Genomic DNA, 13,398 nt, shown 5'->3' on the forward strand with positions numbered 1-13,398 from the left:
AATCCTCCACCTGTGGTGCCGGCACCCTGGGTTCTAATCCCAGTTGGGGCGGTGGATTCTGTCCCAGTTGCCTCTCTTCCAGTGCAGCTCTCTGATGTGGCCCAGGAAGGCAGTGGAGGATGGCCCAAGTCCTTGGGCTCTGCACCTGCATGGGAGACCAGAAGGAAGCACCTGGCTCCTGGCTTCGGATCGGCACAGCGCCAGCTGTAGCAGGCATTTGGGGGGTGAACCAACAGAAAAAAGAAGACCTTCCTCTCTGTCTCTCTCACTGTCTAAATCTGCCTGTCCAAAAAAAAAAAAAAAAAAAACAAACAAACAAACAAAAAAAACTCACTCTCACTCTAACTGTGCCTTTCAAATAAATAAAGATAAATCTTTTTTTTTTTTTTTTTTTTTTTGCTTTTGAATGATTTATTGACTTGGGAAAGTGATCAACAACACGCTAAAAATATGGAACACTTCACGAATTTGCGTGTCATCCTTGCGCAGGGGCCATGCTAATCTTCTCTGTATCGTTCCAATAATAAAGATAAATCTTAAGAGAGAGAGCAAGCTGTGGCATAGTGGATAAGGACCGCCTGCAGAGCCAGCATCCCATATGGGCGCCAGTTTGAATCCCGGCTGTTCCACTTCTGATCCAGCTCCTTGCTAATGAGCCTGGGAAAGCAGCAGAGGAAGGAACAGGTCCTTGGGCCCCTGCACCAGATGGGAGATCCAGAAGAAGCTCCTGGCTTCAGATCACCCCAGCTCCAGCAGTTGCAGCCATTTGGGGAGTGTCTGAATCCCCCTCCTTCTTTCTCTTTCTCTCTCTCTCTCTCTCTCTCTCTCTCGTGTGTGTGTGTGTGTGTGTGTGTGTGTAACTATGCCTTTCAAAACCATCTCTTATTTCTGAGGTGCAACCCCTCCAATTCTCCATCTAGTGTGCCATGGGGCTGCTGCTATCCATCCCAGCCTTCCCCCAGCATGCCATGAGCAGGCAGATGCACCTGCTATGCCACCAAAACTCTCTCCACTCCCCCTCCAGCACCTCACTCAGTCCCAGGACTACTGGGGCTGTGTCAGAGCTGACCTGGAATCATCTGTGGGGATGCGCATGTAAGCACACCCTCAACTGCACCTGTAACTCAGAATGATGCTTTTTTCAGTCTGAAATAAATGTGGCAAAATACAAACAGCTGTTACATCTGAGTGGTGCATACATTTGGTGTTGGATATATTATTTCCTGGACTTTCCAATACATTATAATTTTAAGAAATCAACCCTTTGGCCACTATGTCCTGCCTTGACTTGTGGTGCTGGCAGTAGGGCCAGGTCCCAGGGCTGCTAAGCAGTTTCGGTTTAAAGCTCAGGAAACTCTCTAACCACATGAACGCTGTGCTAACAGGACAACAGGCTCCAAGGCTTTCAAAGAGGTTTACCCTTCAACCACAATCATCGTTATTCACCTACTTTGAGAAACTAATCCACAGGTGTCTGCTAACAAATCTTGACCTTCTGCGGCCTAGACACTCTTAAAGACGCATCTCCAGCTCCAAATGGAATCAGTAATTGTCTAGCACCTTAAGTGAAAATACTGAAGCTCTGAGAGATCAGCTCCTTCAAGAACACGGATCTGGGTCAGTGCTGTGGCACAGCAGGTTAAACCACCGCCTGCAGAGCCAGCATCCCATATGGGTGCCAGTTCGCGTCCCAGCTACTCCACTTCCGATCCAGCCCTCGCTCATGTGCCTGGGAAAGCACTGGAAAACAGCCCAAGTGCATGGGACCCTGCATCCACAGGGAGACAAGAAGCAGCTCCTGGCTCCTGACTTTGGTCTGGACCAGCTCCGTTGTTGTAGTCATTTAGGGAGTGAACCACAGGATGAAAGACCTCTCTCTGCCTCTCCCTCTCTCTGTAACTCTTTCAAATAAATAAAATAAATTTAAACACACACACACACACATATATCAGTGACCAGGCTGGAACTCTACTCAGAACCCCCAAGGGGAAAACCAGTGCCCACCTCGCCCCTCATTCTCTGTTCTCACCCTCTCCAAGCTGCTTCTTGAGGGTAAGGCTGCCCTTTCACCGTGGAAGGAGAAGCACGCGTGCAGGAAGACGAAACTGCCGAGAGCTGCCGTGTCTGCACGTCCCACTGGTACTGAGAGGCGCTGAGTCCGCGGTCCTGACTTCCCCCAAGTCTGATGTCTGGTCCTGGACTCCCCACTCTCCCCAGGTAACCACACCTGAGCTGAACAAGCTCTGGGAAGCACAGCCACAAGACAGTTATGTGGGGCACAGCACAGGATTCATGTGGCAGGAGAACCACGACCCATGACCTGTGTGCTCCCCACAGGTGCCATGGATCCGGAACCACCCGAATGCCATGAGGCCGGGGCTCACTAGAGCTCCTAGGAGCTGTCCATCCATCCGTGCTGTGAGCATTCGCAGAGCACACACCACGGATCAAGCTCTGTGCAAGGCACACTGAGTGCAACAGGGGTAAACACAGGCAAGGCTCCTGTGGACTGGCTGGTGCTGGGTGGAACAGAGACAGAAAACAAGCTAGGGAACAAACAGCCAAGCCATTTTGAGGCTTTGAAAAGTGCCGTGGTGAAGATTAAAGACAGTGTGGCAGGTGCTGCAGCCTAGTGGGTTAACCTTCCACCTGAGGCGCCAGCATCCCATATGGGCGCCAGTTCGTGTCCCAGCTGCTCCTCTTCTGATCCAGATCTCTGTTGATGGCCTGAGAAAGCAGTGGAAGATGGCCCACGTGCTCAGACTCTTGAACCCATGTGGGAGAACCAGAAGCAGCTTTGGATCAGCCTAGCTCTGGCCACTGTAGCAACTTAGGGAGTGAACCAGCAGATAGAAAACCTCTCTCTGTCTCCCTCTGTATGAAACTCTGCCTCTCAAACAAATAAATAAATAAATCTAGGGAGGGAGGGAGGGAGGGAGGGAGAAGGAAGGAAGGAAGGAAGGAGGGAGGGAGGGAGGAGGAAGGGAGGAAGGGAAGGAGGAAGGGAGGGAGGGAGGAAGGGAGAAGGAAGCTGTAAACATGGAATGAGTGAGAGCTGACCGACACCGGCTCCCCAGAGAGGAGAAAGGGAGTCCAAGTGCACGAGCCGGACCACAGAGCAGGTGTACCAGAAGAATTATAGTAAGCGATTCATGGCCAAGCGAGTTGCCTGTGGCTACAGCTGGGTCTGGGATGAGACACAAGCAGGGCGTCCCCTGTCGGCAAATCTGACCTTGCCCGGGGAGAACAGCACTGGAGGAGTGCAGAACCCAGGCTGGTTTTTCCTGCCGGACAGCCGCGTTCAGGGGAAAGGAACCTTCAAGAGGCGGAGAGGCCCCCTGTAACTCCTCTCCTATTTTGCTGGCTCTGTGTCGCTTTTCTTGGAGGAAGAGAACCACTCCTTCAAAACACAGAAAGGGACAAGAATCTGAAATCCTGTTATCTGCAAAATTAAAAATTGTCAGCCATCTAGTTTAACTAAACTGTTTGGTTTTCAAAGCCTGGAGGCACGCCCCCCCCCACCACCACCACCACCACTGGATAGTAACAATGAAGGCCAGCATCCCAGAACAGCCCTCAGGAATCTAAACCCTGAGGGCACTTGGGACTTAAGTGATTTTTTAATCTTTTCCTTGCTGTCGTGAGCTCACAGTTTCAACAACAATTTCGTGGCAAAAGATAAAAAGCATCTTTTTCTCCTCAAGCTCAAAGACTTAGAAAATATGTCCTAAATTCCCACCTAGGAGCGGGTGTGGTGGTGCAGCAGCTTAAGCGACCCCTCGGGATACCGCATCACAGATCAGGGTGCCAGTTGGAGTCCTAGCGCCTCCACTTCCAACCCAGCTTCCTATTAATGCAGCCTGGGCGCCAGGAGATGACGGCTCAAGTGCCTGAGCCCCGACACCGACACCGACATGGAAGTTCCAGATGCAGTTCCAAGCTCCCACCCGCGGCCTGGCCCGGCCCTAATCGCTCTGGCCACTTGGGGAATGAACCAGACGAAGCATCTCTCTCTCTCTCTCTCTCTCTCTCTCTCTCTCTGCTTTTCAAATAAGTGAAAATAACTAAACACTTAAAAAACAAGCTTTATTCTTGATCCATTTGTCCACTGGGCAAGTCCCAGAGGTAGAGTCGTGGAATAAAGCATATTTACAGATTTATTTATTTGAAAGACAGAGTGACAGAGACAGAGATCTTCCATCTGCTGGTAACTTCCCAAATGGCCACAGTGACCAGGGCTGGGCCAAGCAGAAGCCAGGACCCTGAAACTCCATCCTCATCTCCCACCTGGGCGACAGGGACCCAAGCACTTGGGCCATCTTATCTCTCACTGCTGTCCCAGGCCCATTAGCAGGCAGGTGGATCAAAAGCAGAGCAGTCGGGACTTGAACTGGCGCTCCAACATGAGATGCCAACATCACAGGTGGCAGTTTAACCCATTGTGCCGGCCACTAAGAAAATATTTAATAGACTCCCCAGATAATTCCTCTGTGCGCTAAAGTTTAAGAACCTTATAAAGAAAAAAAAAAAAAAAAAAAAAAAACACAGACTTGGAAGGAAACAGCTGATTTCATCTTCATCTCAGATGCATGGACCAACTCCATAAACTCATCTGACCCCACAAAAATGAACTTTTTATAAAGGAAGGAAAAAAAATCTATATCACAGAGTTAGAGTCAAGTGAGACCACACTTGAAGGTGCCTGGGCAGAGTGGACAGCCCCATCAATACAGTCCACTCTAAGGAAGAACAAACGACTACAAAGGCAGCTGCGGAGGGAACACCTGAGGAGGAAATATCGGAAGAGCGGCATCCACGTAAACCCACGTAACAACGTGGATTCGGGCCACTACAGCAGCGTCTGGATGAAAACAGCAGTGAGTCCACAGGGGAAGCTGTGATGAACTCTGCACTGGTAACACCCAGACTGACAATGCTCACAGCTCAGTCATGAATGAAGCAAGGCGTGGCAGCAAAAAAAATAAATAAAGGCCTCACCAAGGCAGGCATTTGGCGGCTAAGATGCCACCTGCGACACCCGCAACCCACGTCAGAGAACCTGGTTTTGAGCCCAATTGCTGCTGCAGATTCCGGGTTCCTACTAACAGGCGCCCTGGTAGGCAGCAGGTAACAGACACAGCTCAAGCCCTTGCGTTCCTGCCACTACCTTGGGAGACTTGGACGAAGTTCAGGCTGCTGCCGACACCTAGGAGGTGCACCTGTGGATGGGAGAGAGATTTTTTTCTCTCTCTCTCAATTTATCAATCTCTCTCTCCCTCTCTCTGCCTTTCAAATAAATAATAACTTTTAAAGCATCACCAATATGCTGATCCTGATCTAGTGACCACAAAAATATATAAAAGCTATAAAGAAAATCTACATGTCTGTGGTATCGCTACACAAGCCACATACAGACTCCAGTCCTGTTTCCACCACTTTGAAAACAACCATTTGTTGTACACCAAGTGCTTTATGAGAAACATTGCGTTCAACGCCCTCATGACATCAGCTGATGCTTCCTCACTCAGGTGGGAAGACGACCCCAGCAGGTGAACCTGAACACAACTGGAGGCCTGGCCCACTCCAGAGCTGGGAGGGCGAGGCACCTGCCCTGTGTGAGAACGTCCACACTCCAAGAGCTAAGCTTTAAGAAAATGTTGCTGTGGGCAGTCGTGGCTGAGAGCCGCGGGACACATCAGCCAAAGGGAGAGGTCCTTTCTTCAGGCAAATCGGAGACACGTTTTATGAGACTCACGGCAGCTAAGCTATGGCAAAGTACAGGGGGAGGAAGCATACGGCATCACCTCACTGAGTGGGATCTCCATCAAGCCATCACTTTCCGTCTACTTGGGTTTTTTTAGTTTTATTTATTTTATTTCTTGGAAAGGCAGAGAGACAGAGGAGAGTCCCTCATCTACTGGTTCATGACTAAACGACGTGAGGCATCATCTGCTGTCTCCCGAGGTGCACATCAGCAGGAAGCTGGAATCTCACGTGGAGCCTAAACTCAAACCCGGGAACCGTGACACAGAACGTGGGCATCAACAGTGGTGTCTTAACCACTGCATCATTGGCCACCTCCGTCTGCTTGATTTCTGATCAACAATAGCAAAAGCTGGAATTTATTTAGTACTTACTCTATGCTAGGTATTATGCTAAGACAGTTACACGGATGGCCTCATGACAGTAGGTGCTATTTACTAACCCCATTTTACAGATGAGAAAACTGAGGTATAGAGCGATTAAGAAATGTAACTGAACTCAGGTGGGACATGGTCACTTGAAGTCCCCAACTCTGACTCTCCACCAATTAGCATTCAGTTGGCTAATCTGATGCCACAGGTTCACTGCCATGCAAGTGTCTGAAGATCCAGACATAAAATTCCCTAAGTATCCAAACTGATATTACTACTGTAGGCAGCCTAGCAAGACGGTCTGACAGTACTAGTTACCTACTTAGCAAGAACACACAGCAGGCTTTTCCCTCCCGTTAATTTTCTAAACAGCACCCTGTCAGTAATCCATCTGCAGGTCACCCACCATAGACTCAGTGTCTACTGAACACCAGGCACAGAGGTTACTGACCACGCACGGCCCCTCCCCGCCTGCTGTCTCCCCCTCACCTTCAGCCGTTTGACCTTCTCTTTTCAGCATCTGGACAGCTCCAACGTATTTCTTCAGCTGGACTTTGAGCACCTCGTTTTCTCTGCAGGCACAAGAATGGTAAAAAACATTTTTAAACATTGGCAATTTAGACCCAAGGTGTTGGGGTGGGGAGCTCTGTGCAAAGAAGCAACACACAACGTGTGCCTTACACATTCAACACATCCTGGTGTTTCAGGGATGGCCACTGGGAAAGGCCACGTGTGCAAGGGCCCCTTTGTGGAATGCTTGCAGGCACTATCCACTCACAATGAAATGAACACCCACTGGGTCCAGCACACAGACTCACAGCTGACCTGGGCCGGGCCTGGCTGGTTCAAATCTGTCTTTCGGGTGCCCATTCGGCATCAGATGCTTTGCAACATTTTCTCTGATACAGAAGCATGGACCAAGTACTGCTCACTCACCCTGGGGAACACTTGTAATGGTTTTATTAGCTGCCACACACATTAGCCACTATCTGCCAGGCAGCATGTCAAGTGTTTACACGTGATGTCATGGACGCCTCTGAGGAATGAAGATAACCCCATTTTATGAATAGAAAACAGAGGCGTTACATTCTGTAACTCTTCCAAATAAATGAATCTTTTAATACGAATCTTTTTTTAAAACAGTTTCATCTACCATCATAAAAACAAAAAAATTTCATTGCAAAATACTCAAATGATAAGGACACTTTTAAAAAGAAATGTCAAACGTGGCTAAAAACCCAGCACCTTGAAATAAGCCCCCTTCTGGCTTGTACATCCTCACACACACATTCTACACAGAATTCTTTATGGATGACACATCTCTTGCACTCCTTTAAGTGTCTGAACTTCTTCCCCTCGCTTCCTGCTCCACTTCCCAGAGTAACCGATGACGGACAGCTGGTGGATACATGCCGTGTCTTCCCTGAGGCTCACGTAACGACTACACACGCCATGCACTCTAGAGTGGACTAAGATGGGATCATCAGCCGGGTTGTCACATGTGACATTCAACAATTCACATCCTCCACCTGTGACATCAGTAGCAAATATTTCCAAGTTAGCAACTAGGAAGTTCCGAAAACATGTGTGGGAGGTATCGCCCAGTTCAGAGTCCACTGACTGCAGCCTAATCCCCACCCCAGCCTACTCCCAATCTCCATGAGTGGATTCAAGTCACATGTTATTTTAAGAGTAGGGAAAGAAAGAAAATTATGACATAATTTCGACAATAGTTCATCGAAGAACATTTTCCAAGATGTCCAATAAGCAGGCTCCTCTTGGGCTGACCAAGAGCTGAGTCATGTCCACATGTGGCCACTAGGTCTCATCTCATGGGCTCCCAACAAAGAGGGCAATCCTTGGCTTCCTTGTTTATCCTCAACTCCGTGGTCAGCAAGGAAATGTTTTAGGCGACTACTTTGCTTCTGGTTTAAATCAATCTTTTAATAGTGCATTAAAGACTCCATCTAAAAACCATACCTAACACAACAAGACCACCCTCTTTAATATAAACTCAACTTCCAGCAAACAGATAAGAAGCTATGGAGAATGGATCGAATTACAGCATGGACACCTTTGGGAGCTGTCACTTCGCCCCCGCTGATTGTGAACCATTGAACTCACTTGTCCTTGTAGGATATGGACACCTTCAGGACAGGGGGATCCCCAAAGTCTCTCTTCATTGAAACTCAACCCTGGCCAGCACACTGACTGTTCCAGGAGGCGACGGGCTGCTGACCCCCAGCAAAGACCACGCCCTCTGGGTTTTTATATTTTTATTCTGAAATAATTATAGATTTACAAAGATGATAGACACCAAGAGGTCCTGTATCCCCTTGAGTGGGTCTTCCACCATGGTTAATCTTGCGTAACTAGAGGGCGTATCACAATAGGAAAGTGACACAGGCACAATGTACACATCTACTGAGTTCAACCCCATTACCACCGCTGTGCTCCCAACAATCCTCGGTGTCTCTTTTTTTATTATTATTATTTTTGACAGGCAGAGTGCACAGTGAGAGAGAGAGACAGAGAGAAAGGTCTTCCTTTTCTGCCGTTGGTTTACCCTCCAATGGCCGCTACAGCCGGCGCACTGCGGCCAGCGCATCGCGCTGATCCGAAGCCAGGTGCTTCTCCTGGTCTCCCATGGGGTGCAGGGCCCAAGCACTTGGGCCATCCTCCACTGTACTCCCTGGCCACAGCAGAGAGCTGGCCTGGAAGAGGGGCAACTGGGACAGAATCTGGCGCCCTGACCGGGACTAGAACCCGGTGTGCCAGCGCCGCAAGGCGGAGGATTAGCCTAGTGAGCCACGGCGCCGGCCCCTCAGCGTCTCTTAAGATGCATATAGACTTCCCCCCCACAGCAGTCAACAGCCCAGGCCAGAGGATAACACCTGGTGTGAGGGACAAGGGAATGAGGGACGTGGCAAGGACTGTGGAAAGGGGGTATTCTTGACCCAACCCATGCCCAAGTTCTGCTTTGTTTTGTTTTTCATCTATAATCTTATCAGCCCAAGAAAATAATTCTCAGACTTTGGGCAAAAAATTTGCATACTGTTAACAGAAATTTAATTTATCAACAGAGAAACTGCACAAAATTTGTCACTCTTATTACTACAGAGATTTATTTTATAATTACCCAATAAAAAAGACTTTATACTTGACACCTCCTAATCAGATGCGCACTAACTACACAAGACCAGGATAATGAGTGGGCGGTCTCCCAACCCCTGCAGGGAACTTCAACCCTGGCCCAAATCAATCAGTAGCTCAGGGAAATACCCTTGTATCCAAAATACTTGAGATTGGAAGTGCTTCGTTCAGATTTTGGAAATTTTTTGCATAGATATATAATGTGATATTGTGAATATGGAGCCCAAGCCTAACCAAGAAATTCAATCACATTTCACACACATTTTACACACACAACCTGAAGGCAATTTTATACAACGCTCCCATCTTCAGTGCACCGGATGGAGACTTGTCACACGATAGGTATGGGATTTTCCACTTGTGGTATCATTTGATGCTCAAAAACTTTCAGATTTTAGAGCATTTTGAACTCAGTGAGCCATAAACAAGACTCATTTTAGGACATTTCAACAAAACAATCCCAGTCAAGCCTGGTCCACTCCATCTTCTACTACAAAGAAGTCTCCATTATGCGGCACAGCAGGGCAAGTTCAATGCTCTGAGAACTGACGGGTTCAATGGAAACCCCGCAGTTATCTTCCTGGGATCCTGACTGCACTTCAGAATCAAAGACCAGCTTCTGTTCAATTCTAGGTTCAACTGTTTCATTACCCTTTAATTTTCTGAAAATTAACTGCCTACAGCCAAAGTGTAAGACGCCTTAAAAGCCAAACAGAACGAGGCAAGAAATGAATACAAACACACAACTGGATTTATTTGCCAGCCATCACTGCATCGGGCTGACCACAGCATGGGCCAGGGCCCTCCTTCCTAGCAGACAGGCCTACAGCATTTGCTACCAAAAGCTATCAACCCACCCTCATTCATTCCACAGGTCTGTACTGAGCGCCAGGAACGATCCAGGTGCTGAGAATGCAGCTAGACAGGAAAAGGGCAAAATGCCCTGGCCTCACGGAGCCTCACTTATGCCCCAATTTTTAAATATCCTTTTTCTATTTGAATACATATGGAGTACAATGCTTGGGGGGAAAAAAAAAACGAGAGTCTATTCCACCCTTCATGCCAACAGATCAGATCATGGCACCCCAACACCTCTCAAGAACTGTTTCTATTTGTTTATTATTTATCCTCAGCTAGCTGACTGGCCAGTGCTAGCTGCTACTTTTATTTATTTATTTATTTATTTTATTTTATTTTATTTTTTAACAGGCAGAGTGGACAGTGAGAGAGAGAGACAGAGAGAAAGGTCTTCCTTTGCCGTTGGTTCACCCTCTAATGGCCGCTGCGGCCAGCGCACCGCACTGATCCGATGGCAGGAGCCAGGTGCTTTTCCTGGTCTCCCATGTGGGTGCAGGGCCCAAGCACCTGGGCCATCCTCCACTGCACTCCCTGGCCACAGCAGAGAGCTGGCCTGGAAGAGGGGCAACCGGGACAGAATCCGGCGCCCCAACCGGGACTAGAACCTGGTGTGCCGGCGCCGCTAGCTGGAGGATTAGCCTAGTGAGCCACAGCACCGGCCCGCTAGCTGCTACTTCTAACTAATTATGGATAGTTCAAGACACACAGCAAATATGACTGAACAGCAGAAGGAACCTCCATACACTCACCACCAGCTCTGCAAGTCTCAGCCGGTCTTATTCTCTCCCAGTCTCCCTCTACTAACACCACTCGCCCCAGTCTTATCCTATTTGGAAGTACATTCCAGACCTAAAATATGACCCACAAAAAGCTCAGGATTGAGCTCCAAATGGTACAGGCAGACTCGGCCGTACCGTAATGGAGTTGACGTTCACTAGCAGGGGTAACCAACCTGTCAATGACCAAGTCGTTTAATTTTGGTTACCAGTGGGTTAAAGTAAGGCTAAGGGATACAAAGCGAGGACACAAATGTTGCACACACGGGAGCCTGGAAAGGCCTTTCTGGAAGGTGACAAATGAGGCCAGACCTGGAGGAGGTGCGGAAGGGCATCAACCCAAAAATGGGCGTGGTCTTCTCCGTGCTGCACACCACCTGTGGTCTTGTTAAAACACAGACTGTGGTTTAGAACATGTGGGACAAGGCCTGAGACTCAGCATTTCTCACAAGGTCCATGGCAACACCTTTATTACCAGTGTCCAGGCTCCGGGCACAGGAAAGAACTGGGCAGAAAGGCCCACGGCCAGCCTGAGCCTGGGACTCGGGGAAGCCAGAGAGGCTGGAGCAGGGCAGGCATCAGGAGGCCCCCAGAGGCATGGCAAGCATAACAGATGTTACATCCGCGAGGAGGGGGGCTAATGGCAGGTGCTAAGCTGAGCACTGTAGACTCACCATGTGGGAAAAGCAAAAGAGCTAGGGGTGCAAACAGAAGCCAGCAGACCAGAAAGAGGCCACGGTGGTCATCCAGGCAAGAAATGACAGTGGCCAGGATGGGGAGGACTGGAGCGGTAACCTTGGAGACAGAACTACATATTCAGATACTCGTCTGGAGCGTTCCATAGTGCCGTGCCAACTCTCAGCCCGAGCGTGCCAGCTGGCCACCCTGTGGCTTTCTTTAAAGGCATCAGGCAAGAAAGCAAATCGAGTAGGTGGCAAGCACCTCTCAAACAGCTTCCAGTGACTGCAATAATTAATGTTTGTGAGATAAAGCAATTATGTCTGCCCCTGTGTCAGAATAAACAACCAGCAACCCCAGACAGCACCACTCACCGCATAATTACTCAAAACAAACTAACGAAGCTGCTAAGTGCACTTGGTAATTCGCAGGCATGAAAACATCCCAGAAGACACCTAGAGGAAGTCAGCTCTCCCAGGCCACGTGGAAGAATGTAGGAGGGTGCCTCAGACCTACCGTCCAGGGCGCAGACACCAACCACACCCAGCCGCTAGCAGAACACGGCCAAGGGGCCAGGCTACCCCACACTGGGAGAATGGGCCCAAAGCAGGCACAAGTCACATAGTTTGGTGGGGTCTACAGCCACTCCTTAAGTCGCCAAGGTCAAGCCCACTGCAAAATAAAACACTGTCAAAGCTAAAAATTCACTTTTCCCCAACTGCACACTTTACATTCTCTGAGCCCAACCCCAGTGCCGTCACCTTCGTCTGAGGTATTTTAACTTCCCGGCCTCTACGTAGAGCGCCTCTGTGTTCACACCCTGGGTGAGTTTCACCCTGACAATCACACTAGTAGCTGCCATTTCCCCAGCACGGTCTCAGGGAGGACGGGCAGGGAGATGGGTCAGCAGTGCACTGTAGGTGGCCACAGACTCAGCCGCCCATTTGCCTGGTGGGTGACAAGTCAGCAAGGGGCAGAGCTGCGATTCAAACTCAGCCAATGTGCCTGGAGTCAGACCCTGACCATTCCTCTCTGCTGCCTCTACAAGGAGGTGCACCATCCCAGGAAGGCTGGGAATAATCCCAGATAGCCAGGCAGCCTCCCTGGGAGTGGCGGCGTCAGAGTGAGAGGACAGGAGAGTCTCTCCCCAGGGCCACCTTAGGGAGTCTGCTCCGGGCTTCCACACAGCCTGCTGTCGTTCACCCCAGTCACAGTGCTCTGCAGACTGGGCCCCCCACGTGCGTGCACACACACATGCTCACACACTCGCACACACTCCCTTCCAGGGACAGCTCTCGAAGCTCCTGGAACAGCCTGGAGGACCGTCACACGAGCCCCAGCTCACTCTGGGGCCTGGCCTCCCCCAGCTCCTCCCTGTTGCCCACACCAGCCGGGCTTGCTAAGGCTGACCTGGTATTCTGTCTGCAACTCCCTACCTGCCCCAGTGCCCCTGGTCAACAGCTACAGATGTTGCCGAAGTTTCCTGAAAGGCCACCACCTCTGCAGGCAGGGCGGGCTCCCCTTCCATCCCAGAGGTGTGTGACAGCTCCTTCTTCTGCCTCCACTGCAGCCCAGAGGAGCTTCTCTCAACAAATCCGGCACGAGGATACCCCTGGCCTGTGCACACTTGCCCATCCAGTCTGCGAGATCCTGCAGCAGCGGGTCATGTCATATTGACCTCATGTCAGCCCTCTTGGCCATCCAGTGTCACCACGGTCCCCCTGTGCCAGAATGAGGAATCCAAGGCTCAAGAGTCCCCAGGAGTACACTGGGATCTGAGACACGCCCCCCCACCCCCA

The 13,398-nt window shown here is 49.8% G+C and overlaps 1 protein-coding gene and 1 non-coding gene across 9 annotated transcripts in view; both read right to left on the bottom strand.

Annotated features, from left to right (window-relative positions):
- The window catches only part of SNX29 (sorting nexin 29), a 473,360-nt gene that overhangs the window by 254,653 nt on the left and 205,309 nt on the right, over positions 1–13,398 (bottom strand). For all 8 annotated transcript variants that reach the window (XM_008257737.5, XM_051847819.3, XM_089321668.1 and 5 more), the window contains one exon: positions 6,624–6,706. In XM_008257737.5, coding sequence (XP_008255959.2) covers positions 6,624–6,706 — 83 coding nt within the window. The remainder of the gene's footprint in view (positions 1–6,623; positions 6,707–13,398) is intronic.
- On the bottom strand, positions 445–550 carry LOC127491503 (U6 spliceosomal RNA). The gene has a single exon (XR_007920223.2). It is a non-coding gene; the product is annotated as a U6 spliceosomal RNA (small nuclear RNA).

This window comes from Oryctolagus cuniculus, chromosome 19 (assembly GCF_051225735.1).
Source record: "Oryctolagus cuniculus isolate XC-2025 breed Fujian yellow rabbit chromosome 19, ASM5122573v1, whole genome shotgun sequence".
NCBI classification, from domain to species: Eukaryota; Metazoa; Chordata; class Mammalia; order Lagomorpha; family Leporidae; genus Oryctolagus; species Oryctolagus cuniculus.